Genomic DNA, 22,795 nt, shown 5'->3' with positions numbered 1-22,795 from the left:
TTAGCCACGCCCCTCACGCACACTAGCTTTAGCCACACCCCTCACACACACTAGCTTTAGCCACGCCCCTCACACACACTAGCTTTAGCCACGCCCCTCACGCACACTAGCTTTAGCCACGCCCCTCACGCACACTAGCTTTAGCCACGCCCCTCACACACACTAGCTTTAGCCACGCCCCTCACGCACACTAGCTTTAGCCACTCCCCTCACGCACACTAGCTTTAGCCACTCCCCTCACACACACTAGCTTTAGCCACGCCCCTCACACACACTAGCTTTAGCCACGCCCCTCACGCACACTAGCTTTAGCCACGCCCCTCACGCACACTAGCTTTAGCCACGCCCCTCACACACACTAGCTTTAGCCACGCCCCTCACGCACACTAGCTTTAGCCACTCCCCTCACGCACACTAGCTTTAGCCACTCCCCTCACGCACACTAGCTTTAGCCACACCCCTCACACACACTAGCTTTAGCCACGCCCCTCACACACACTAGGATTACTCTTTATGTTCGGCTCAGCAGCAGCGACATGTCACTACGATGCTCAGAAACTATCCGTATAATTCAATTGCGACAGAGACCGGGAAATGTTATGGAAATTAAAGCTAAAACAGACTTTTAAATACATTTTAAACCAAATAAAAGCTTTAAATAGGTGATTGAAGATCTCTAGACAGTATTATTCATATTTATGGATGTATAAAGTGATATTATTGACAGAAATGAATTAACCACATCCCTAATGGAAAGGTTTATGGTTTGAAACTCGTCTGTAACATGGCCTCAGCGTCGCCCCCTGCGCGTTGACCCGGTAATGCAGGCGAATGAGCAGACGCCCGATTTGTTTTCACCTCAAATTTTGTTCCACGTCATTTTAAATATTTACATTGCGTTTTTTAGCGACGCAGCCAAAACCGCCTGAATAAGATTGAAACCGGACGCATAAACTAAACCCCTCCCCCGACTCGGGTGGCTCCGTGGAAAAGGGGCGTTTCCCTCCCGGGCTCGAGCTCCGAGTCGTCGTCCGATTCGCTGACTCCTCCCCCTCCGCTCGCTCTTCAGTCGGACCACTCGTTATCGTCCAGCTCCGAGTCGTCGTCGGATTCGCTGTACTCGACAGCGATCCGGCGGGACAAGATGGTGGCCACGTCGTTCCCCACGGGCTCCCGCTTGGCCTCCTGCTCCCGCTGCTCCTGCACCTTCCTCAGCTGGATCCCTGCGGCGGGGGACAGTCAGACACGTGTTTAAAGAGCGTTTATAGAGCGTTTAAAGTGTGTTTAAAGAGCGTTTATAGAGCGTTTAAAGTGTGTTTAAAGAGCGTTTATAGAGCGTTTATAGAGTGTTTAAAGAGCGTTTAAAGAGCGTTTATAGAGCATTTATAGTGTTTAAAGAGCGTTTACAGAGCGTTTAATGAGCGTTTAATGAGCGTTTATAGAGCTTTTATAGAGCGTTTAAAGAGCGTTTAAAGAGCATTTATAGTGTTTAAAGAGCGTTTATAGAGCATTTATAGAGCGTTTATAGAGTGTTTAAATAGTGTTTAAAGAGTGTTTATAGAGCGTTTATAGAGCGTTCAGAGAGTGTTTAAAGAGCGTTTATAGAGCGTTTAAAGAGCGTTTGTAGAGCGTTTATGGAGTGTTTAAAGAGCGTTTATAGAGCATTTATAGAGTGTTTAAAGAGCGTTTGAAGAGCGTTTATAGAGCATTTATAGAGTGTTTAAAGAGTGTTTATAGAGCGTTTATAGAGCGTTTGAAGAGCGTTTATAGAGTGTTTATAGAGTGTTTATAGAGCGTTTATAGAGCGTTTAAAGAGCGTTTAAAGAGCGTTTATAGAGCGTTTATGGAGCGTTTAAAGAGCGTTTATAGAGCGTTTAAAGAACGTTTAAAGAGTGTTTAAAGAGCGTTTATAGAGTGTTTAAAGAGTGTTTAAAGAGCATTTAAAGAGCGTTTATAGAGTGTTTGAAGAGTGTTTAAAGAGTGTTTAAAGAGCGTTTATAGAGCATTTATAGTGTTTAAAGAGCGTTTAAAGAGCGTTTAATGAGCGTTTATAGAGTGTTTATAGTGTTTAAAGAGCGTTTATAGAGCGTTTAATGAGCGTTTATAGAGTGTTTAAAGAGCGTTTAAAGAGCATTTATAGTGTTTAAAGAGCGTTTATAGAGCATTTATAGAGCGTTTAAAGAGCGTTTATAGAGTGTTTAAAGAGCGTTTAAAGAGCATTTATAGTGTTTAAAGAGCGTTTATAGAGCATTTATAGAGCGTTTATAGAGTGTTTAAATAGTGTTTAAAGAGCGTTTAAAGAGTGTTTATAGAGCGTTTATAGAGCGTTCAGAGTGTTTAAAGAGCGTTTAAAGAGTGTTTATAGAGCGTTTATAGAGCGTTTGAAGAGCGTTTATAGAGTGTTTATAGAGTGTTTATAGAGTGTTTATAGAGTGTTTATAGAGCGTTTAAAGAGCGTTAAAAGAGCGTTTATAGAGCGTTTATGGAGTGTTTAAAGAGCATTTATAGAGTGTTTATAGAGTGTTTAAAGAGTGTTTAAAGAGCGTTTATAGAGCGTTTAAAGAGCGTTTAAAGAGCATTTATAGTGTTTAAAGAGCGTTTATAGAGCGTTTAAAGAGCGTTTGAAGAGCGTTTATAGAGCATTTATAGAGTGTTTAAAGAGCATTTATAGTGTTTAAAGAGCGTTTGAAGAGCGTTTATAGAGCATTTATAGTGTTTAAAGAGCATTTATAGTGTTTAAAGAGCGTTTGAAGAGCGTTTATAGAGCATTTATAGAGTGTTTAAAGAGCATTTATAGTGTTTAAAGAGCGTTTGAAGAGCGTTTATAGAGCATTTATAGAGTGTTTATAGAGCGTTTATAGAGCGTTTAAAGAGCATTTATACAGTGTTTATAGAGCGTTTAAAGAGCGTTTAAAGAACGTTTATAGAGCGTTTATAGAGTGTTTATAGAGTGTTTATAGAGCGTTTAAAGAGCGTTAAAAGAGCGTTTATAGAGCGTTTATGGAGTGTTTAAAGAGCGTTTAAAGAGCGTTTATAGAGTGTTTATAGAGCGTTTAAAGAGCGTTTAAAGAGCATTTATAGAGTGTTTAAAGAGTGTTTAAAGAGCGTTTATAGTGTTTAAAGAGAGTTTAAAAAGTATTTGAAGAGCGTTTGAAGAGAGTTTAAAAAGCTTTTAAAGATAGTTTAAAGAGCGTTTAAAGAGCGTTTATAGAGTGTTTATAGAGTGTTTAAAGAGCGTTTATAGTGTTTATAGAGTGTTTATAGAGCGTTTAAAGAGCATTTATAGAGTGTTTAAAGAGCGTTTATAGAGCGTTTATAGTGTTTAAAGAGAGTTTAAAAAGTATTTGAAGAGCGTTTGAAGAGAGTTTAAAAAGCTTTTAAAGATAGTTTAAAGAGCGTTTGAAGATCACCTCTGCGTATGGCGGCGAGCAGGTCTGAGCGGGCGTCGCTTATCGGGATCATGCCCAATATGGGGGCCTTCCTCTGGGGCCCCGCCCCGTCGGCCTGGTTGACGGCGTGCGGAGGGGGCGTGTGCATGGCGGGGCCCCCTGGTGGAGGAGGCGGCGGCGCTGCCGGCGGAGCGCCCGACGGGGGGTGCGCGGGCGACGGCACATAGTTGGCGGGAGGCGGGGGCGGGGAGGGTGAGTACGGGCGGGAGAGGGTGGAGGAAGTAGGCGGGACCGAGGTGGCAGTGGGCGGAGCCTCGTAAGGAGCAGAGGGCATGGAGGGGGGAGGAGGGGGAGGAGCCGGGGGGATGTAGTACTCTGGGATGGTGGACGGCTGACCACTGCAGAGAGAGAAGACCAGGTTAAGAGCCGGCTCACCCACGGGCCCCTGAGTCACCCACGGGCCCCTGAGTCACCCACGGGCCCCTGAGTCACCCACGGGCCCCAGACTCACCAACAGGCCCCCGGGCCCCAGACTCACCAACGGGCTCCTGACTCGCCCACGGGCCCCTGACTCTCCCACAGGCCCCAGACTCACCCATGGGCCCTGTACTCTTTGACCGACTGCTGCCTCGGCCCGTTCACCATCTGCTCGGGCTGGGCCCCGTGCGCGGAGGGCGTCCTGCCGAGCGAGGTCGCGTGTCGCCCCGGCGCCGCCGCTCCCGGGGCCGGCTGCGTGGTCGGCCTCAGCACCCGGTCCAGGCTCTGCGTCTGCGGGGCCCCCAGGTGGTCGCGGGCGTGGTCCTGCGGGTGGGCGGGCTGAGAGGACGAGTGGCCCGGGCTGTTGTCTGGACTCAGCGATCCCTCGGACGACATGCCGTGATAGGGCGACGGCGTCAGGCGAGCGTCCGGGCGGAACTCTTTGTCGTACGCCAGGACGTTCCACTCCTGTCGCCGGTTACGAGCCTTACGCACCTGCAACGCACGGCGGGGTTACCGGTTCAGTTCACACCACTTCTCTCACACACGGCGGGGTTACCGGTTCAGTTCACACCACTTCTCTCACACACGGCGGGGTTACCGGTTCAGTTCACACCACTTCTCTCACACACGGCGGGGTTACCGGTTCAGTTCACACCACTTCTCTCACACACGGCGGGGTTACCGGTTCAGTTCACACCACTTCTCTCACACACGGCGGGGTTACCGGTTCAGTTCACACCACTTCTCTCACACACGGCGGGGTTACCGGTTCAGTTCACACCACTTCTCTCACACACGGCGGGGTTACCGGTTCAGTTCACACCACTTCTCTCACACACGGCGGGGTTACCGGTTCAGTTCACACCACTTCTCTCACACACGGCGGGGTTACCGGTTCAGTTCACACCACTTCTCTCACACACGGCGGGGTTACCGGTTCAGTTCACACCACTTCTCTCACACACGGCGGGGTTACCGGTTCAGTTCACACCACTTCTCTCACACACGGCGGGGTTACCGGTTCAGTTCACACCACTTCTCTCACACACGGCGGGGTTACCGGTTCAGTTCACACCACTTCTCTCACACACGGCGGGGTTACCGGTTCAGTTCACACCACTTCTCTCACACACGGCGGGGTTACCGGTTCAGTTCACACCACTTCTCTCACACACGGCGGGGTTACCGGTTCAGTTCACACCACTTCTCTCACACACGGCGGGGTTACCGGTTCAGTTCACACCACTTCTCTCACACACGGCGGGGTTACCGGTTCAGTTCACACCACTTCTCTCACACACGGCGGGGTTACCGGTTCAGTTCACACCACTTCTCTCACACACGGCGGGGTTACCGGTTCAGTTCACACCACTTCTCTCACACACGGCGGGGTTACCGGTTCAGTTCACACCACTTCTCTCACACACGGCGGGGTTACCGGTTCAGTTCACACCACTTCTCTCACACACGGCGGGGTTACCGGTTCAGTTCACACCACTTCTCTCACACACGGCGGGGTTACCGGTTCAGTTCACACCACTTCTCTCACACACGGCGGGGTTACCGGTTCAGTTCACACCACTTCTCTCACACATGGCGGGGTTACCGGTTCAGTTCACACCACTTCTCTCACACACGGCGGGGTTACCGGTTCAGTTCACACCACTTCTCTCACACACGGCGGGGTTACCGGTTCAGTTCACACCACTTTTCTAACTGTTATTCTTAGAGTTTAGTGTTTCACTCTTTGTTTATGAAGCAAAAAATACACAAATTTAACCTTTAGTTCCAAATTTAGGGTTTAAACTAAAGGTTAAATGAAAACAATTATGATTAAATTATTATTTTTGTTGAATAAAACTTTTCTGAAAACCTCTGTGTGCCCGTCTTTCTTTTTTTTTCAAACAATTTTTAAAATTCTAAACACAGAACACGACAGAGAAAAAATTAAGTTAACTTTAAGTCCATCTTAAAGTTCTCCGTTTTTTCTAATTCTCACTCCGTCTGGTGGGAGGGCATCTGTGGTAGATATTGATCATAGTTTTACCACCGTTAATTTGCAATTTTTGAAGAAAATGCCAAAAAATAAGAGTTTAAAACGACAGGAAGTGGAGCTGAATCCCTCTGTGATGTCATCAGTGTGCGACACAGAGACAGTTTAAACCAAGGTGGGACTAAATAAAGGAGTTTTATGGTCTTATTGTGTGTCAGTTTATGTGGCTCTTGTTTACAGTCTGGTTGCTATGGTAACAGCTGTGGAATCACCTCTGTGTCATATCTGTGCTCACGTCCAAACAGGAAGTACAAGTTTACACAAACGGTCAAAAAGCGTGCACTGACCTTCTTGACCTCTCGTCCCGGCTCTTCCACTTGCTTCTGCTGCTCCTGATGAACAAACCAAACAGAGAACAAGGGGGAGGAGTTTAGGGGGAGGAAAAAGCCCCTCGCACATGCTCCTCGCCGCCACCAGAGGGCGCCACAGTCTACGTCACGCATTCATCACAGCAGACGTAAAGCAGCGCAGTCCGAAACGTCACGGTTTATGATGTCTCCGATGTAACGGTCAAGGATTATACTGCGTTATGGTCAAGGATTATACTGCGTTATGGTCAAGGATTATACTGCGTTATGATCAAGGATTATACTGCGTTATGGTCAAGGATTATACTGCGTTATGGTCAAGGATTATACTGCGTTATGGTCAAGGATTATACTGCGTTATGGTCAAGGATTATACTGCGTTATGGTCAAGGATTATACTGCGTTATGGTCAAGGATTATACTGCGTTATGGTCAAGGATTATACTGCGTTATGGTCAAGGATTATACTGCGTTATGGTCAAGGATTATACAGCGTTATGGTCAAGGATTATACTGCGTTATGGTCAAGGATTATACTGCGTTATGGTCAAGGATTATACTGCGTTATGGTCAAGGATTATACTGCGTTATGGTCAAGGATTATACTGCGTTATGGTCAAGGATTATACTGCGTTATGGTCAAGGATTATACTGCGTTATGGTCAAGGATTATACTGCGTTATGGTCAAGGATTATACTGCGTTATGGTCAAGGATTATACTGCGTTATGGTCAAGGATTATACTGCGTTATGGTCAAGGATTATACTGCGTTATGGTCAAGGATTATACTGCGTTATGGTCAAGGATTATACTGCGTTATGGTCAAGGATTATACTGCGTTATGGTCAAGGATTATACAGCGTTATGGTCAAGGATTATACTGCGTTATGGTCAAGGATTATACTGCGTTATGGTCAAGGATTATACTGCGTTATGGTCAAGGATTATACTGCGTTATGGTCAAGGATTATACAGCGTTATGGTCAAGGATTATACTGCGTTATGGTCAAGGATTATACTGCGTTATGGTCAAGGATTATACTGCGTTATGGTCAAGGATTATACTGCGTTATGGTCGAGGATTATACTGCGTTATGGTCAAGGATTATACTGCGTTATGGTCAAGGATTATACTGCGTTATGGTCAAGGATTATACTGCGTTATGGTCAAGGATTATACTGCGTTATGGTCAAGGATTATACTGCGTTATGGTCAAGGATTATACTGGAGAAAAAGTGTTCGGCAAAAGTCCAATGAAGTGCGAGTTGTGTGATTTTAGACACACTGTGGGTCAGACTGTGGGTCAGACTGTGGGTCAGACTGTGGGTCAGACTGTGGGTCAGACTGTGGGTCAGACTGTGGGTCAGACTGTGGGTCACACTGTGGGTCACACAGACTGTGGGTCAAGCAACAAAACATGACACACATGAAGAACACAGGGCTGAGTGCAGGAGGTTTGTGTTGTGCGTGTGTCAAATATATGAAGAGTAATTCATATTATTTAGATCGTCTAAAGCCGATGTCCACCGCACGATGTCCACCGCACATGCTAGCATGCTAATTTGGCATGCTAGCATGTCCCATTATCATGCTAGCATGTCGCATTAATATGCTAGCATGCATGGTAGTATGCTCGCATGTCGGTGCAAAATGCTAGCATGTCGCACTAGCATGCCAGCATTAGCTAACAGTCTGTGTGGTGGTAGTGACGTGTGGACATCAGGCTGAACAACACAAAATGTCATTATAATATCCACAATGAGCAAATAAAGAGACTTTTCTACATTTTCATTGATGAAGTTCTAAAGTTAGAAATGATCCAGGTCAAAGGTCAAAGGTCAAATCTAACAATGATGAGTTCAAATGACTTGAGTCCTTTTATTAAATCATATGTTGATTATGTTTGGTGGGTGTGGTTTGTAGTGTTCAGTGCAGGGGGGGAGGGGCTAACTACAGCAGGGGGGGGGGGGGGGGGGGGGGGGGGGGCTCTTACGGAGAAGGACAGTGGACTCCGGGGCGGGGCCTGTCTGGACTGGGGTCTGCCGGGGTGGGCGGGGCAGCCCTGAGGAGACACAAGCTGGAGAGTTAGACCGGGAGCAGGGACTGGGACCGGGACCGGGACCAGGGCCAGGACCAGGACCAGACCAGGACCAGGACCAGGACCAGACCAGGACCAGGACCAGGACCAGGACCAGGACCAGACCAGGACCAGACCAGGACCAGGACCAGGACCAGGACCAGACCAGGACCAGACCAGGACCAGGACCAGACCAGGACCAGACCAGGACCAGGACCAGACCAGGACCAGGACCAGACCAGGACCAGGACCAGGACCAGGACCAGACCAGGACCAGACCAGGACCAGACCAGGACCAGGACCAGGACCAGACCAGGACCAGGACCAGACCAGGGCCAGGACCAGGACCAGGACCAGACCAGGACCAGACCAGGACCAGGACCAGACCAGGACCAGGACCAGACCAGGACCAGGACCAGACCAGGACCAGACCAGGACCAGACCAGGACCAGGACCAGGACCAGACCAGGACCAGGACCAGGACCAGGACCAGACCAGGACCAGGACCAGACCAGGACCAGGACCAGGACCAGGACCAGACCAGGACCAGGACCAGACCAGGACCAGGACCAGACCAGGACCAGGACCAGACCAGGACCAGGACCAGGACCAGGACCAGGACCAGACCAGGACCAGGACCAGACCAGGACCAGGACCAGGACCAGGACCAGGACCAGGACCAGGACCAGGACCAGGACCAGGACCAGGACCAGACCAGGACCAGGACCAGACCAGGACCAGGACCAGGACCAGGACCAGACCAGGACCAGGACCAGGACCAGACCAGGACCAGGACCAGACCAGGACCAGGACCAGACCAGGACCAGGACCAGGACCAGGACCAGACCAGGACCAGGACCAGACCAGGACCAGGACCAGGACCAGGACCAGGACCAGGACCAGGTGATGATGATGATGATGATGTCATGGTCAGATGTGAATAAAATATACAGAAAGTAAATAATGGCATAAATAAGACAAAAGCCTGAGATGAAAAGTTAGTTCAAGAGCAGCACATTTAACACAGAATTCTCTCCATCCTTGTTTCCTCCTTTTTCTCCTCCTTTTTTTCTAATTTCTCCAACTTTCTCCTCTTTCTCCCCCGCCCTCTCTTTTGTGTCTTCCCTCTCTCCTCCCTTTCTTACATCCCATCTTACTCTCTCCTCCTCCTCTCCCCCTCATACCCTCCTCCTCTCTCCCTCTCTCCCCCTGCTCCTCTCTCCTCCTCCTCACCTTCTGTTGTCTCTTGTCCTTCCTCTTGTCCTCCTCTCTCCCCCTCTCTCCTCCTCTCCCCCCTCCTCCTCTCTCCCCCTCTCCTCCTCTCTCCCCCTCTCCTCCTCTCCCCCCTCCTCCTCTCTCCCCCTCTCCTCCTCTCTCCTCCTCTCCTCCTCTCCCCCTCTCCTCCTCTCTCCCCCTCCTCCTCTCTCCTCCTCCTCACCTTCTGTCGTCTCTTCTCCTTCCTCTTGTCCTCCGTGGCCTGGAGCATCTTCTCCTTCCACAGGTTGAAGAAATAGGACGGGTCAGTGTAGAACTTGAGCGCGTCCTTCTTGTCGTCCCTGAGGCGGAGAACAGAGTTCACCTGCCGTACCTTTACAGCGCCCCCTGCCCGAGCTCACCTGCCGTACCTTTACAGCGCCCCCTGCCCGAGCTCACCTGCCGTACCTTTACAGCGCCCCCTGCCCGAGCTCACGGGTCATTACACCCGCCGTATGTTTACAGCGCCCCCTGCCCGAGCTCACGGGTCATTACACCCGCCGTACGTTCACAGCGCCCCCTGCCCGAGCTCACGGGTCATTACACCCGCCATACGTTCACAGCGCCCCCTGCCCAAGCTCACGGGTCATTACATCCGCCGTACGTTTACAGCGCCCCCTGCCCGAGCTCACCTGCCGTACCTTTACAGCGCCCCCTGCCCGAGCTCACCTGCCGTACCTTTACAGCGCCCCCTGCCCGAGCTCACCTGCCGTACCTTTACAGCGCCCCCTGCCCGAGCTCACCTGCCATACCTTTACAGCGCCCCCTGCCCGAGCTCATCTGCCGTACGTTTACAGCGCCCCCTGCCCGAGCTCACGGGTCATTACACCCGCCGTATGTTTACAGCGCCCCCTGCCCGAGCTCACGGGTCATTACACCCGCCGTATGTTTACAGCGCCCCCTGCCCAAGCTCACGGGTCATTACACCCGCCGTACGTTCACAGCGCCCCCTGTCCGAGCTCACGGGTCATTACACCCGCCGTACGTTCACAGCGCCCCCTGCCCGAGCTCACGGGTCATTACACCCGCCGTACGTTCACAGCGCCCCCTGCCCAAGCTCACGGGTCATTACACCCGCCGTACGTTTACAGCGCCCCCTGCCCGAGCTCACCTGCCGTACCTTTACAGCGCCCCCTGCCCGAGCTCACCTGCCATACCTTTACAGCGCCCCCTGCCCGAGTTCACGGGTCATTACACCCGCCGTACGTTCACAGCGCCCCCTGCCCGAGCTCACGGGTCATTACACCCGCCGTACGTTTACAGCGCCCCCAACCCGAGCTCAGGGGTCGTTACACCCGTCAGTTACAGACCAGCTACTTTAGGTCAGCGCTCATTTTGTACGTAAACAGATCCGTGCGTCCGACCGGTGTGTTCTGTTGAATCACCACCAGGGGGCGCTCGAAGCCAGTCCGAGAATTGACCAAAAACAAAGCCCCCGCCGCTGCCCCCGGCGGTCGGCGCGTGGACAGGGCGCAGGACACGCGTCTCACCTGTAGGACGTGAGTATGTTCAGCGGCGGAGGCTTGTCGCAGCGGTGGTACATCTCCACCACGGGATTGGGGACGGAGGTGCGGGACACCACCTGCTGGTCCTGGATGGTACTGCTCTTGAAGGCCTTCCTCATGTTGATGTCCTGCAGAGAGACTGGACGGAGCGCGGCGAGGGTCAGTTCACACGCAACACACACGGCAAACGGTCAAACGCGGCTTGGACACACCCATTGTTCCTCTTTTATCTTTCATCCCCCTCTCTCTCCCCCGCTCTCTCCTCTCTCTCTCTTCTCTCTCCCCCTGTCTCTCCTCTCTCCCCCTCTCTCTCCCCCTGTCTCTCCTCTCTCCCCCTCTCTCTCCCCCTCTCTCTCTCCTCTCTCCCCCTCTCTCTCCCCCTCAGTCTCCTCTCTCCCCCTCTCTCTCATCTCGCCCCCTCTCTCTCCCTCTCCCTCTCTCTCTCTCTCTCTCTCTCTCTCTCTCTCTCTCTCATAGACTCTCTGTTTGTCAGTCAGTTCACACACTCTATCGTGTCTCTCGCCCTGAGGCCACAATCTAATGTTTCTCTCACTCTCTCCTCTCTCTCCTTCTCTCTCCTTATCTCTCTCCCCCTCTCTCTCTCTCCCCTCCCTCTCTCTTCCCCCTACTCTTTCTCTCCTCTCTCTCCTCTCTCTCTCTCTCTATCCTCTCTCTCCTCCTTAATGTCACTTTGCTCCACTCGCTCGCCCTTTCAAAAGCCTGACACATTTAGGTCATGTGGTCTTGCCCGGGGACGTGAACGACAGTATTAATTGAACATCGGGGGTTGAACCAGTGACCTCTGGGTAAGTGGGCGACACTGATCTCTCATCTTGGCTTTATTTTTTATAATCTTCACACATTCTGCAGTGTTTTCCTCTCGTTCTCGTCCTGTAAACGTGATTAAGGCCAAAGGCCGGTAGCGTGCCGTTAGCTTGCCGTTAGCGCGGCGTTAGCGCGGCGTTAGCGTGCCGTTTTTGCTTAAAAGATAGTAAAATAATAAAAACAAATAAATAAAAATGGTAAAGTTGATCTCACATGAATATTTGTGACCTTTTGAACCATCTGTTTATGATTTATGTTTATTAAGACTTATCTAAATAGTGTAAATATTTTTTTTTTTTTACATTTTAATGAAATAAACCTAAGATCAAAATCATTAAAGAAGAAGGATCAAATATCGAGGATAAAATATTTACTTTTAGGGGCAACATTTCATTTTTGTGACTATGATTAGCTCCTCCTTGAACCGACACCTTAACGTGGTGGAGGGGTTTGAGGGCCTGAATGATCCCAGGAGCCATGTTGTCGGCGGCTCCAGGCCCCTGGTCGGATCTCCCAAGGCAAACAGGTCCTAAGTGACGGGTCAGACAAAGATCGGTTCAGAAGCCTCTTATGATGAATTCAAAAACAAGGCCGTTTACGTCGCCCGGATCGGCGTCACCGGGGCCACATCCTGGAGCCAGGCCTGGGGTGGGTGCTTGATGGCGAGCGCCTGGTGGCCGGGTCTTTCCCCACGGGGCCCGGCCGGCCACAGCCCGAAAGAGTGACATGGGGCCGCCCTCCCGTGGGCCCACCACCCGCAGGAGGATCCATAAGGGGCCGGTGCAGAGAGATCTGGGCGGCAGGCGACGGCAGGGGCCTCGACGACCAGATCTCCAGACACAGAGACTAACTCTGGGGACATGGAATGTCCCCTCGCTGAGGGGAGGAGCCTGAGCTTGTGCTGGGGGGAGGAGCTTGAGCTTGTGCGGGAGGTTGAGCGTTACCTCCAGCACAGTTTGGGCTCTGGAACCATCTCCTCCAGAGGGGCCGGACGCTCCACTTCTCTGGTGCTGCCCGCGGGGAGAGGCGGGGCTGGTGTGGGCGGGGCTGGTGTGGGCGGGCTTATAGCCCCTCAGCTCAGCCGCCACGTGCTGGAGTTCACCCCGGTGGACGAGAGGGTCGCGTCCCTTCACCTTCGGGTGGGGGACATGTCTCTCACTACAGAGGACCCGGCCTTCTCTGAGTCCTTGGGAGGAGAACTGGACAGTGCACTGACCGGGGACTCTGATGTTCGACTGGGGGACTTCGACGCCCACGTGGACAATGACAGTGACTCCTGGAAAGGGGAGGAGCCCCGATCTGAACCCGAGCGGTCAGTTATTGGACTTCTGTGCCACGGATTGTCCAGAACGAACACCATGTTCAAGCACAAAGTCCATCAGGTCACATGACACCAGGACACAGAAGGTCAATGATCCACTTTGTTGTCGTGTCATTTGACCTTGACCTCTGACCTGTGTCCTGGACACTCGGGTGAAGGGGCGGAGCTGTAGAGCACCACCTGGTGGTGAGTTGGATCCACTGGCGGAGGAGGAAGCCGGACAGACTTGGCAGACCCAAGTGCATCGTGAGGGTCTGTTGGGAACGTCTTGCCTCTGTCAGGAGGGTCTTCAACTCGCACCTCCGGGAGAGCTCCTCCCATGTCCCGGGGGACGCTGGGGACATTGAGTCCGAGTGGACCATGTTCTCCTCCATTGTTGATGCGGCTGCTCAGAGCTGTGGTCACATGGTCCGGTGCCTGTCGTGGCGGCAACACCCGAACCCGGTGGTGGACACCGGAAGTAAGGGATGTCGTCAGACTGAAGAAAGAGGCCTACCAGGCTTGTAGGTCTCCTGAGGTCATTGACAGGTATCGGCAGGCCAAGCGGGCCACAGCTCATGCTGTCGCAGAGTTCCTGGATGTTGTAGGACTGTCTCTGACACGTCTCTGCAACATCGCGTGGCGGTCGGGGACAGTGCCTCTGGACTGGCAGACCGGGGTGGTGGTCCCTCTGTTTAAGAAGGGGGACCAGAGGGTGTGTTCCAACTACAGAGGGATCACACTCCTCAGCCTCCCATAAGGTCTATTCCAGGTCCTAGAGGATAATCTGACCCATAGAACCTCAGATTCAGGAGGAGCAGGTTTAGGTCCTGGTGGTGCAACACTGGACCAGCTTTAAACTCTCCATTGGGTGCTCCAGGGCTCATGGGAGTTTGCACAGTCATATGTGCTTTGTGGATCTGGAGAAGGCTTTTGACCGTGTCCCTCGGGGTGTCCTTTGGGGGGTGCTCCGGGAGTACGTGGTCTGGGGCCCTTTGCTCAGGGTTGTCCGGTCCCTGTCTGACAGGAGCAGGAGCTGTGTTCACTGCAGTAAGTCAGACCTGTTCCCAGTGAGCGACTCCTCAGGGCTGCGCTTTGTCACCAGTTCGGTTCCTAGGCGCAGTCACGGGTCAGAGGGTGTGGTCAGGGGTCATAGGGTGTGGTCAGGGGTTGAAAGGTGTCCGGTTTGGGGACCACAGGATCTCATCTCTGCTGTTTGCAGACGATGCTGTCCTGATGGCCTGAAGGCCATGGTTCTCGACCGGAAAAGGGTGTCTTGTTCTCTCCAGGTGGGTGGGGGTCCTTGTTCTCTCCAGGTGGGTGGGGGTCCTTGTTCTCTCCAGGTGGGTGGGGGGTCCTTGTTCTCTCCAGGTGGGTGGGGGTCCTTGTTCTCTCCAGGTGGGTGGGGGTCCTTGTTCTCTCCAGGTGGGTGGGGGTCCTTGTTCTCTCCAGGTGGGTGGGGGTCCTTGTTCTCTCCAGGTGGGTAGGGGTCCTTGTTCTCTCCAGGTGGGTGGGGGGTCTTTACCCCAAGTGGAGGAGTTCAAGTATCTCAGGGTCTTGATGGAGCGTGTGATTGACAGTTGGATCGGTGCAGCAGCTGCAGTGATGCAGTCGCTGCATCTACTGTTGTGGTGAAGAAGGAGCTGAGTCCAAAGACCACTACCCATGTGCAATACTGACATACCCATGTGTAATACTGTCATACCCATGTGTAATACTGACATACCCATGTGCAATACTGTCATACCCATGTGTAATACTGACATACACATGTGTAATACTGTCATACCCATGTGCAATACTGACATACCCATGTGCAATACTGTCATACACATGTGCAATACTGTCATACCCATGTGCAATACTGACATATTCATGTGCAATACTGACATACCCATGTGCAATACTGACATATCCATGTGCAATACTGACATACCCATGTGCAATACTGTCATACCCATGTGCAATACTGACATATCCATGTGCAATACTGACATACCCATGTGAAATACTGTCATACCCATGTGCAATACTGACATACCCATGTGCAATACTGTCATACCCATGTGCAATACTGACATACCCATGTGCAATACTGTCATACCCATGTGCAATACCGACATACACATGTGCAATGCTGACATACCCATGTGCAATACTGTCATACCCATGTGCAATACTGACATATCCATGTGCAATACTGACATACCCATGTGCAATACTGTCATACCCATGTGCAATACTGACATATCCATGTGCAATACTGACATACCCATGTGAAATACTGTCATACCCATGTGCAATACTGACATACCCATGTGCAATACTGTCATACCCATGTGCAATACTGACATACCCATGTGCAATACTGTCATACCCATGTGCAATACCGACATACACATGTGCAATGCTGACATACCCATGTGCAATACTGACATACCCATGTGCAATACTGTCATACCCATGTGCAATACTGTCATACCCATGTGCAATACTGTCATACCCATGTGTCCCCATTGGACAAATAAAGACTCATCTCATCTTTCCCCAATGTGGAAACTCAGATGTTTGTTCAAAACAATCTTTTGTCATGATATGAAAGTGTGTTTCAAGTTGTATTACAATTATACTCAAAGACATTCATTTTATTAACAGCATTAATTGTATTAATTGTATCAATTTTATACATTTTATTAATTTTATTAATTCTATTGATTTGATCAATTTTATTTAATTGTATTAAATGTATTAATTGTATTAATTTAATAACACTTTTTTAAAACAAAGAAAGTGACATTTTAAAATGAAAATGTGAAATAAATAATTAAAATGTAATATGTTTTTTAATATTGCACTGTATTTGTAAATATTCTCAGTCCAGAGGCCCTGTGTTGCCATAGTTACACCTTTTTTTGGTTTATAATGGATTCTAAAAGTCTCACGTTCAATAGAAATAATCATAGTCCATCGATCTTCTTCCTCTTTATCCGGGGCCGGGTCGCGGGGGCAGCAGTCCAAGCAAGGACTCCCAGACTTCCCCCTCCCCAGACACTTCCTCCAACTCCTCTGAGGGGATCCCAGAACAGCCGAGAGATATAGTCCCTCCAGCGTGTTCTGGGTCTTCTCAGGGGCCTCTTCCTGGTGGGACAAGCCCGAAACTCCTCTCCAGGGAGGCGCCCAGGAGGAGCAGCGGCTCTACTCCGAGCTCCCCCCGTGTGACCGAGCTCCTCCCCCTATCTCTAAGGGAGCGCCCAGCCACCCGGCGGAGGAAACTCATTTTGACCGCTGGATATCCCCACACTGCAGGTGCCTCACACTGCAGGTCCCCCACATTGCAGGTCCCCCACACTGCAGGTCCCCACACTGCAGGTCCCTCACACTGCAGGTCCCCACACTGCAGGTCCCCCACACTAACGGTCCCCACACTGCAGGTCCCCACACTGCAGGTCCCTCACACTGCAGGTCCCCCACAATGCAGGTCCCACACACTGCAGGGCTCTCACACTGCAGGTCCCTCACACTGCATGTCCCTCACACTGCAGGTCCCCACACTGCAGGTCCCTCACACTGCAGGTCCCCCACACTGCAGGTCCTCCACACTGCAGGTCCTCCACACTGCAGGTCCCCCACTCTGCAGGTCCCCCACACTGCAGGTCCGAGTGTCAGACACACAGTCCCGGGCTCTCACAAACTGGGGTCGGTCTGTGAGGTAGTCCAGGATCCACTCTGCAGGTCGTACTCCACACCAGCGTCTCCAGCTTGTCCCTCAGGAGCCGTCTCCAGCTTGTCCCTCAGGAGCCGTCTCCAGCTTGTCCCTCAGGAGCCGTCTCCAGCTTGTCCCTCAGGAGCTGATGGTGTTGAAGGCGCTGGAGAGATGAAAGAACAGGATCCTCACAGAGCTGCCAGGCTTCTCCAGGTGAGAGAGAGAGAGCGGTGCAGCAGGAGATGACGGCGTCCTCCACTCCGATGTCAGGACATATACAAACTGCAGCGGGTCCATGGCTGAGCTCACGGTGGAGCGGAGGTGGTCCAGGACCAGCTCCAGTGTCTTCATCAGGTGGGACGTGAGAGCCACTGGCCTGAAGCTGTTGAGGTCTTTGGGGCGCGGTGTCTTGGGCACAGGTACCAGACAGGAGGTCTTCAGACCTGTGGTACCAGCCTCAGCTTCAGGCTCATGTTGAAGACATGCTCCATAACTCCACACAGTTCATCTGCAGGACTTAAGGAGCCTGGGGCTGATGCCATCAGGTCCTGCTGCCTTCCTCACTTTAATCCTCTTCAGCTCACTCCTCACCTGTGCTGCTGTGACAGTCAGTGGTTGGCAGGGGGACTGTGTGCTGGGGGGACGGGTGAGTCCAGGGGGACTGTGTGCTGGGGGGACGGGTGAGTCCAGGGGGACTGTGTGCTGCGGGGACGGGTGAGTCCAGGGGGACTGTGTGCTGGGGGGACGGGTGAGTCCACGGGGACTGTGTGCTGGGGGGACGGGTGAGTCCAGGGGGACTGTGTGCTGGGGGGATGGGTCAGTCCAGGGGGACTGTGTGCTGGGGGGATGGGTGAGTCCAGGGGGACTGTGTGCTGGGGGGACGGGTGAGTCCAGGGGGACTGTGTGCTGGGGGGATGGGTGAGTCCAGGGGGACTGTGTGCTGGGGGGACGGGTGAGTCCAGGGGGACTGTGTGCTGGGGGGATGGGTCAGTCCAGGGGGACTGTGTGCTGGGGGGATGGTGAGTCCAGGCGAAGTGGTGAGCTGATGGGCCGGAGCAGAGGTGTGAAGAGGGAGCATGCAGGGGGAGGGGCCTGTGCAGGGGGAGGAGTGGTGATTGATCAAATCTCAGGAAGGTAGAATTAAGCTCGTTTACCCACTGTAGATCTCCCTCTGTCTGGACAGGGGGGACTTTGAAGCCTGAGATGGTTTTCAGGCTCCTCCCACTCCCTGAATGTTCTTCTGCTCCAGCTGCTCCTCCATCCTCCTCCTGTAGCTTCTGCCTGATCCTCCTCCTCAGCTCCTTCTGCACAGTCCTCAGCTCCTCCTTGTTCCCTGCCCTGAAGGCTCTCTTCTTCTCCTTCAGCAGAGCCTTCAGTTCACGGTTAATCCATGGCTTGTTGTTTGGAAAACACCGCACCGTCCGGGAGGGAACAATGTTCTCAAAACAGAAGTTGATGTAGTCCGTGATGCACTCTGTGATGGTGCTGATGTCCTCCCCATGTGGGTCATAAAGCTCAGTCCAGACAGTGGTGCTGAAGCAGTCCCTCAGAGCCTCCTCGCTCTCAGCAGACCACATCCTCACCTCACGGGACACCACAGGCTGCCTGCGCACGATGGGTTCATACACAGGCCTCAGATGTACAAGGTTGTGGTCCGAGCTGCCCAGGGGAGGGAGGGGGGAGGAGCCTCCTGGTGTTGGCAAAAAACAAGTCCAATGTTCTATTGTCTCTGGTGGGGCAGGTAACATACTGGGTGTATGTTGGTAGAACAGAAGAGGGAGAAGCGTGGTTAAAGTCACCAGAGATGAGGAAGAGAGCCTGTGGATGCTGTGTTTGCAGCCTACAAGTGCAGGAGAGCAGTGCTTCACAAGCATCTTCAGCATTGGCAGACGGGGCCACATAGACTGCGATCAAAATCAAATGTGAGAACTCCACATGTGGCATCTCTGCTTTTCACCAGGACTCTGTGAAGACTCTGTGAAGACTCTGTGAAGACTCTGTGAAGACTCTGTGAAGACTCTGTGAAGACTCTGAAGACTCTGTGAAGACTCTGAAGACTGTGAAGACTCTGAAGACTCTGTGAAGACTCTGTGAAGACTCTGAAGACTGTGAAGACTCTGTGAAGACTCTGTGAAGACTCTGTGAAGACTCTGAAGACTCTGAAGACTGTGAAGACTCTGAAGACTCTGTGAAGACTCTGTGAAGACTCTGAAGACTGTGAAGACTCTGTGAAGACTCTGTGAAGACTCTGTGAAGACTCTGTGAAGACTCTGTGAAGACTCTGAAGACTCTGTGAAGACTCTGAAGACTGTGAAGACTCTGAAGACTCTGTGAAGACTCTGTGAAGACTCTGAAGACTGTGAAGACTCTGTGAAGACTCTGTGAAGACTCTGTGAAGACTCTGAAGACTCTGAAGACTGTGAAGACTCTGAAGACTCTGTGAAGACTCTGTGAAGACTCTGAAGACTGTGGAGACTCTGTGAAGACTCTGTGAAGACTCTGTGAAGACTCTGTGAAGACTCTGAAGACTCTGTGAAGACTCTGAAGACTGTGAAGACTCTGAAGACTCTGTGAAGACTCTGAAGACTGTGAAGACTCTGAAGACTGTGAAGACTCTGAAGACTCTGTGAAGACTCTGAAGACTGTGAAGACTCTGAAGACTGTGAAGACTCTGAAGACTCTGTGAAGACTCTGTGAAGACTCTGAAGACTCTGTGAAGACTCTGTGAAGACTCTGTGAAGACTCTGTGAAGACTCTGTGAAGACTCTGAAGACTCTGAAGACTGTGAAGACTCTGAAGACTCTGTGAAGACTCTGTGAAGACTCTGAAGACTGTGGAGACTCTGTGAAGACTCTGTGAAGACTCTGTGAAGACTCTGTGAAGACTCTGAAGACTCTGTGAAGACTCTGAAGACTGTGAAGACTCTGAAGACTCTGTGAAGACTCTGAAGACTGTGAAGACTCTGAAGACTGTGAAGACTCTGAAGACTCTGTGAAGACTCTGAAGACTGTGAAGACTCTGAAGACTGTGAAGACTCTGAAGACTCTGTGAAGACTCTGTGAAGACTCTGAAGACTCTGTGAAGACTCTGTGAAGACTCTGTGAAGACTCTGTGAAGACTCTGTGAAGACTCTGAAGACTCTGAAGACTCTGTGAAGACTCTGTGAAGACTGTGAAGACTCTGTGAAGACTCTGAAGACTGTGAAGACTGTGAAGACTCTGTGAAGACTCTGTGAAGACTCTGTGAAGACTCTGTGAAGACTCTGTGAAGACTCTGTGAAGACTCTGTGAAGACTCTGAAGACTCTGAAGACTCTGTGAAGACTCTGAAGACTCTGTGAAGACTCTGTGAAGACTCTGTGAAGACTCTGTGAAGAGTCCTGAGCAGCAGAACGTTGAACGTGGCTCTGGCAGCGTAAAGTGAAAGTCGAAGCTCGTTCTCCGGCCGCGAGTCGACACAGATCGATTTAATGTTTTAAACGTGAGCCTCTGGGGCCTCCGTACTCTGAGAGAGTGCTTTTAATCAGCCTCAATAAAGCTCCAGTTACAGAGTCTGAGCCAGGACTGAACCAGGACTAAACCAGGACTAAACCAGGACTAAACCAGGACTGAACCAGGACTAAACCAGGACTAAACCAGGTCTAAACCAGGTCTAAACCAGGACTAAACCAGGACTAAACCAGGACTAAACCAGGACTAAACCAGGTCTAAACCAGGACTAAACCAGGACTAAACCAGGTCTAAACCAGGACTAAACCAGGACTAAACCAGGACTAAACCAGGACTAAACCAGGACTAAACCAGGACTGAACCAGGTCTAAACCAGGACTAAACCAGGACTAAACCAGGACTAAACCAGGTCTAACCCAGGTCTAAACCAGGACTAAACCAGGTCTAAACCAGGACTAAACCAGGACTAAACCAGGACTAAACCAGGACTAAACCAGGTCTAAACCAGGACTAAACCAGGACTAAACCAGGTCTAAACCAGGACTAAACCAGGACTAAACCAGGACTAAACCAGGACTAAACCAGGACTAAACCAGGACTGAACCAGGTCTAAACCAGGACTAAACCAGGACTAAACCAGGACTAAACCAGGTCTAACCCAGGTCTAAACCAGGACTAAACCAGGTCTAAACCAGGACTAAACCAGGACTAAACCAGGACTAAACCAGGACTAAACCAGGACTGAACCAGGTCTAAACCAGGACTAAACCAGGACTAAACCAGGACTAAACCAGGTCTAAACCAGGTCTAAACCAGGTCTAAACCAGGACTAAACCAGGACTAAACCAGGACTAAACCAGGACTAAAGTGCTGGTGGAGTACCTTCTTCCACGGTGGAGTCGAGCTGTGTGACCTTCACTGCGAGCTGGTCCACTCGCTCCTGGAGGCTGCTCATCCTCAGGTAGAAACTGTTGGCTTCATTGAACAACTCTCCAAAAATGTCCTCAGCGTGACGACCTGCAGGACAGAACCAGAACTAAACCAGGTCCATAACGGGACAGAACCAGAACTAAACCAGGTCCATAACGGGACAGAACCAGAACTAAACCAGGTCCATAACGGGACAGAACCAGAACTAAACCAGAACTAAACCAGGTCCATAACGGGACAGAACCAGAACTAAACCAGGTCCATAACGGGACAGAACCAGAACTAAACCAGAACTAAACCAGGTCCATAACGGGACAGAACCAGAACTAAACCAGGTCCATAACGGGACAGAAACAGAACTAAACCAGGTCCATAACGGGACAGAACCAGGTCTAAACCAGGTCCATAACGGGACAGAACCAGGTCCATAATAGGACGGTGGAGCTTCGTGGATGAAACTTGCTGATGTACACCAGAGGGGGGCAGTGTTCTGAATGCGCTGAATATCTCCCCCAGCCCCCGGGCCCCTCCATCACTCACACAATCGCACTCGGCTTCATTCACAGAGCGATTCGCGCCCGGCTCACGTTCTGTCACAGTGCGCCCCCCGCTGGTCGGGTCGCATAAGCCCCTCCCTCCCCGAAGCCCCTCCCTCCCCTCCCCGAAGCCCCTCCCCCCCGGGCACACTCACTCAGACTGCCGAGCTGCTTGATGATGGCGGCCAGCGTGGAGTTGGTGACGCACTCGAGTTCACTGGTGACGCCGTCGGGCAGCGCGCCGCGACACAGGTGCCGCGGCTCGATGCTCCTCTTCACCAGCGGCATCCTCGCTCACGCCTGCGACCACCACCACGACCACCACGACCACCACGACCAGGACCACCACGACCACGACAAGAAGAAGAAGAGAGAAACCTGTTCAGTTTTATATCACAACGAAGTGGTAAACGGTGGTTCTGACTCGGCTGCAGCGGCGTCCCACATGGACCAGGACCAGACCAGGACTGTCCCACATGGAGAGCATCGTTGGTCTCTATGTGGGACAGTGTTATTTTTGGACCAGACCCAGATCAGGTCTTTATTTAAACAGTCTTTGGTTTATTTCAACACTGGGAAAAAAGCTCAACACAGATTTAAACCGTTAGCACATTAGCACATTAGCACGTTAGCACATTAGCACATTAGCACTTTAGCAAGTTAGCATATTAGCACGTTAGCACATTAGCAAGTTAGCACATTAGCACATTAGCACGTTAGCACGTTAGCACGTTAGCACATTGGCCATGTTTGTTGGCTTCACTTGGGACGGCAAAACTGGACGTGAAACGTGTTTCTCAAATCATATTCAGGACGTTGAGGATGAACTAGTGACTGAAAGAGTTTAACACCGTTTACTTCAAAAACCTGGTCAAACGTCTGAAATGGAACGGTTTCTTCTGCCGTTTGGGACGTTTGCTCATCGTCATCGACAACTAAACCATGACATTCTGACCAGAGTCAAGTCTGTTTTGCTTTATTTAAA

The 22,795-nt window shown here is 51.3% G+C and overlaps 1 protein-coding gene across 2 annotated transcripts; it reads right to left on the bottom strand.

Moving 5' to 3' along the window:
• Positions 1-1,036: 1,036 nt before the first annotated feature.
• Positions 1,037-22,135, bottom strand: LOC140372535 (actin-binding protein WASF3-like). 2 transcript variants are annotated; one of them, XM_072459665.1, is made up of 9 exons: positions 21,966-22,135; positions 21,227-21,361; positions 11,054-11,207; positions 9,748-9,865; positions 8,226-8,294; positions 6,210-6,254; positions 3,985-4,361; positions 3,411-3,787; positions 1,037-1,223 (listed from the first exon to the last, which is right to left on the bottom strand). In XM_072459665.1, the coding sequence occupies exons 1-9, from the start codon at positions 22,096-22,098 to the stop codon at positions 1,066-1,068; spliced, it is 1,566 nt and encodes a 521-aa protein (XP_072315766.1). In that variant the 5' UTR covers positions 22,099-22,135; the 3' UTR covers positions 1,037-1,065. The 2 variants fall into 2 exon arrangements, with proteins under 2 accessions (XP_072315766.1, XP_072315768.1); XM_072459667.1 differs by lacking the exon at positions 8,226-8,294.
• Between the last annotated feature and the right edge of the window lie 660 nt (positions 22,136-22,795).

Source organism: Eucyclogobius newberryi, unplaced genomic scaffold, assembly GCF_026437365.1.
Source record: "Eucyclogobius newberryi isolate DKJ021-1_F unplaced genomic scaffold, fEucNew1.0.hap1 SCAF_244, whole genome shotgun sequence".
NCBI lineage: Eukaryota > Metazoa > Chordata > Actinopteri > Gobiiformes > Gobiidae > Eucyclogobius > Eucyclogobius newberryi.
This window is presented reverse-complemented; position numbering and strand designations above follow the sequence as displayed.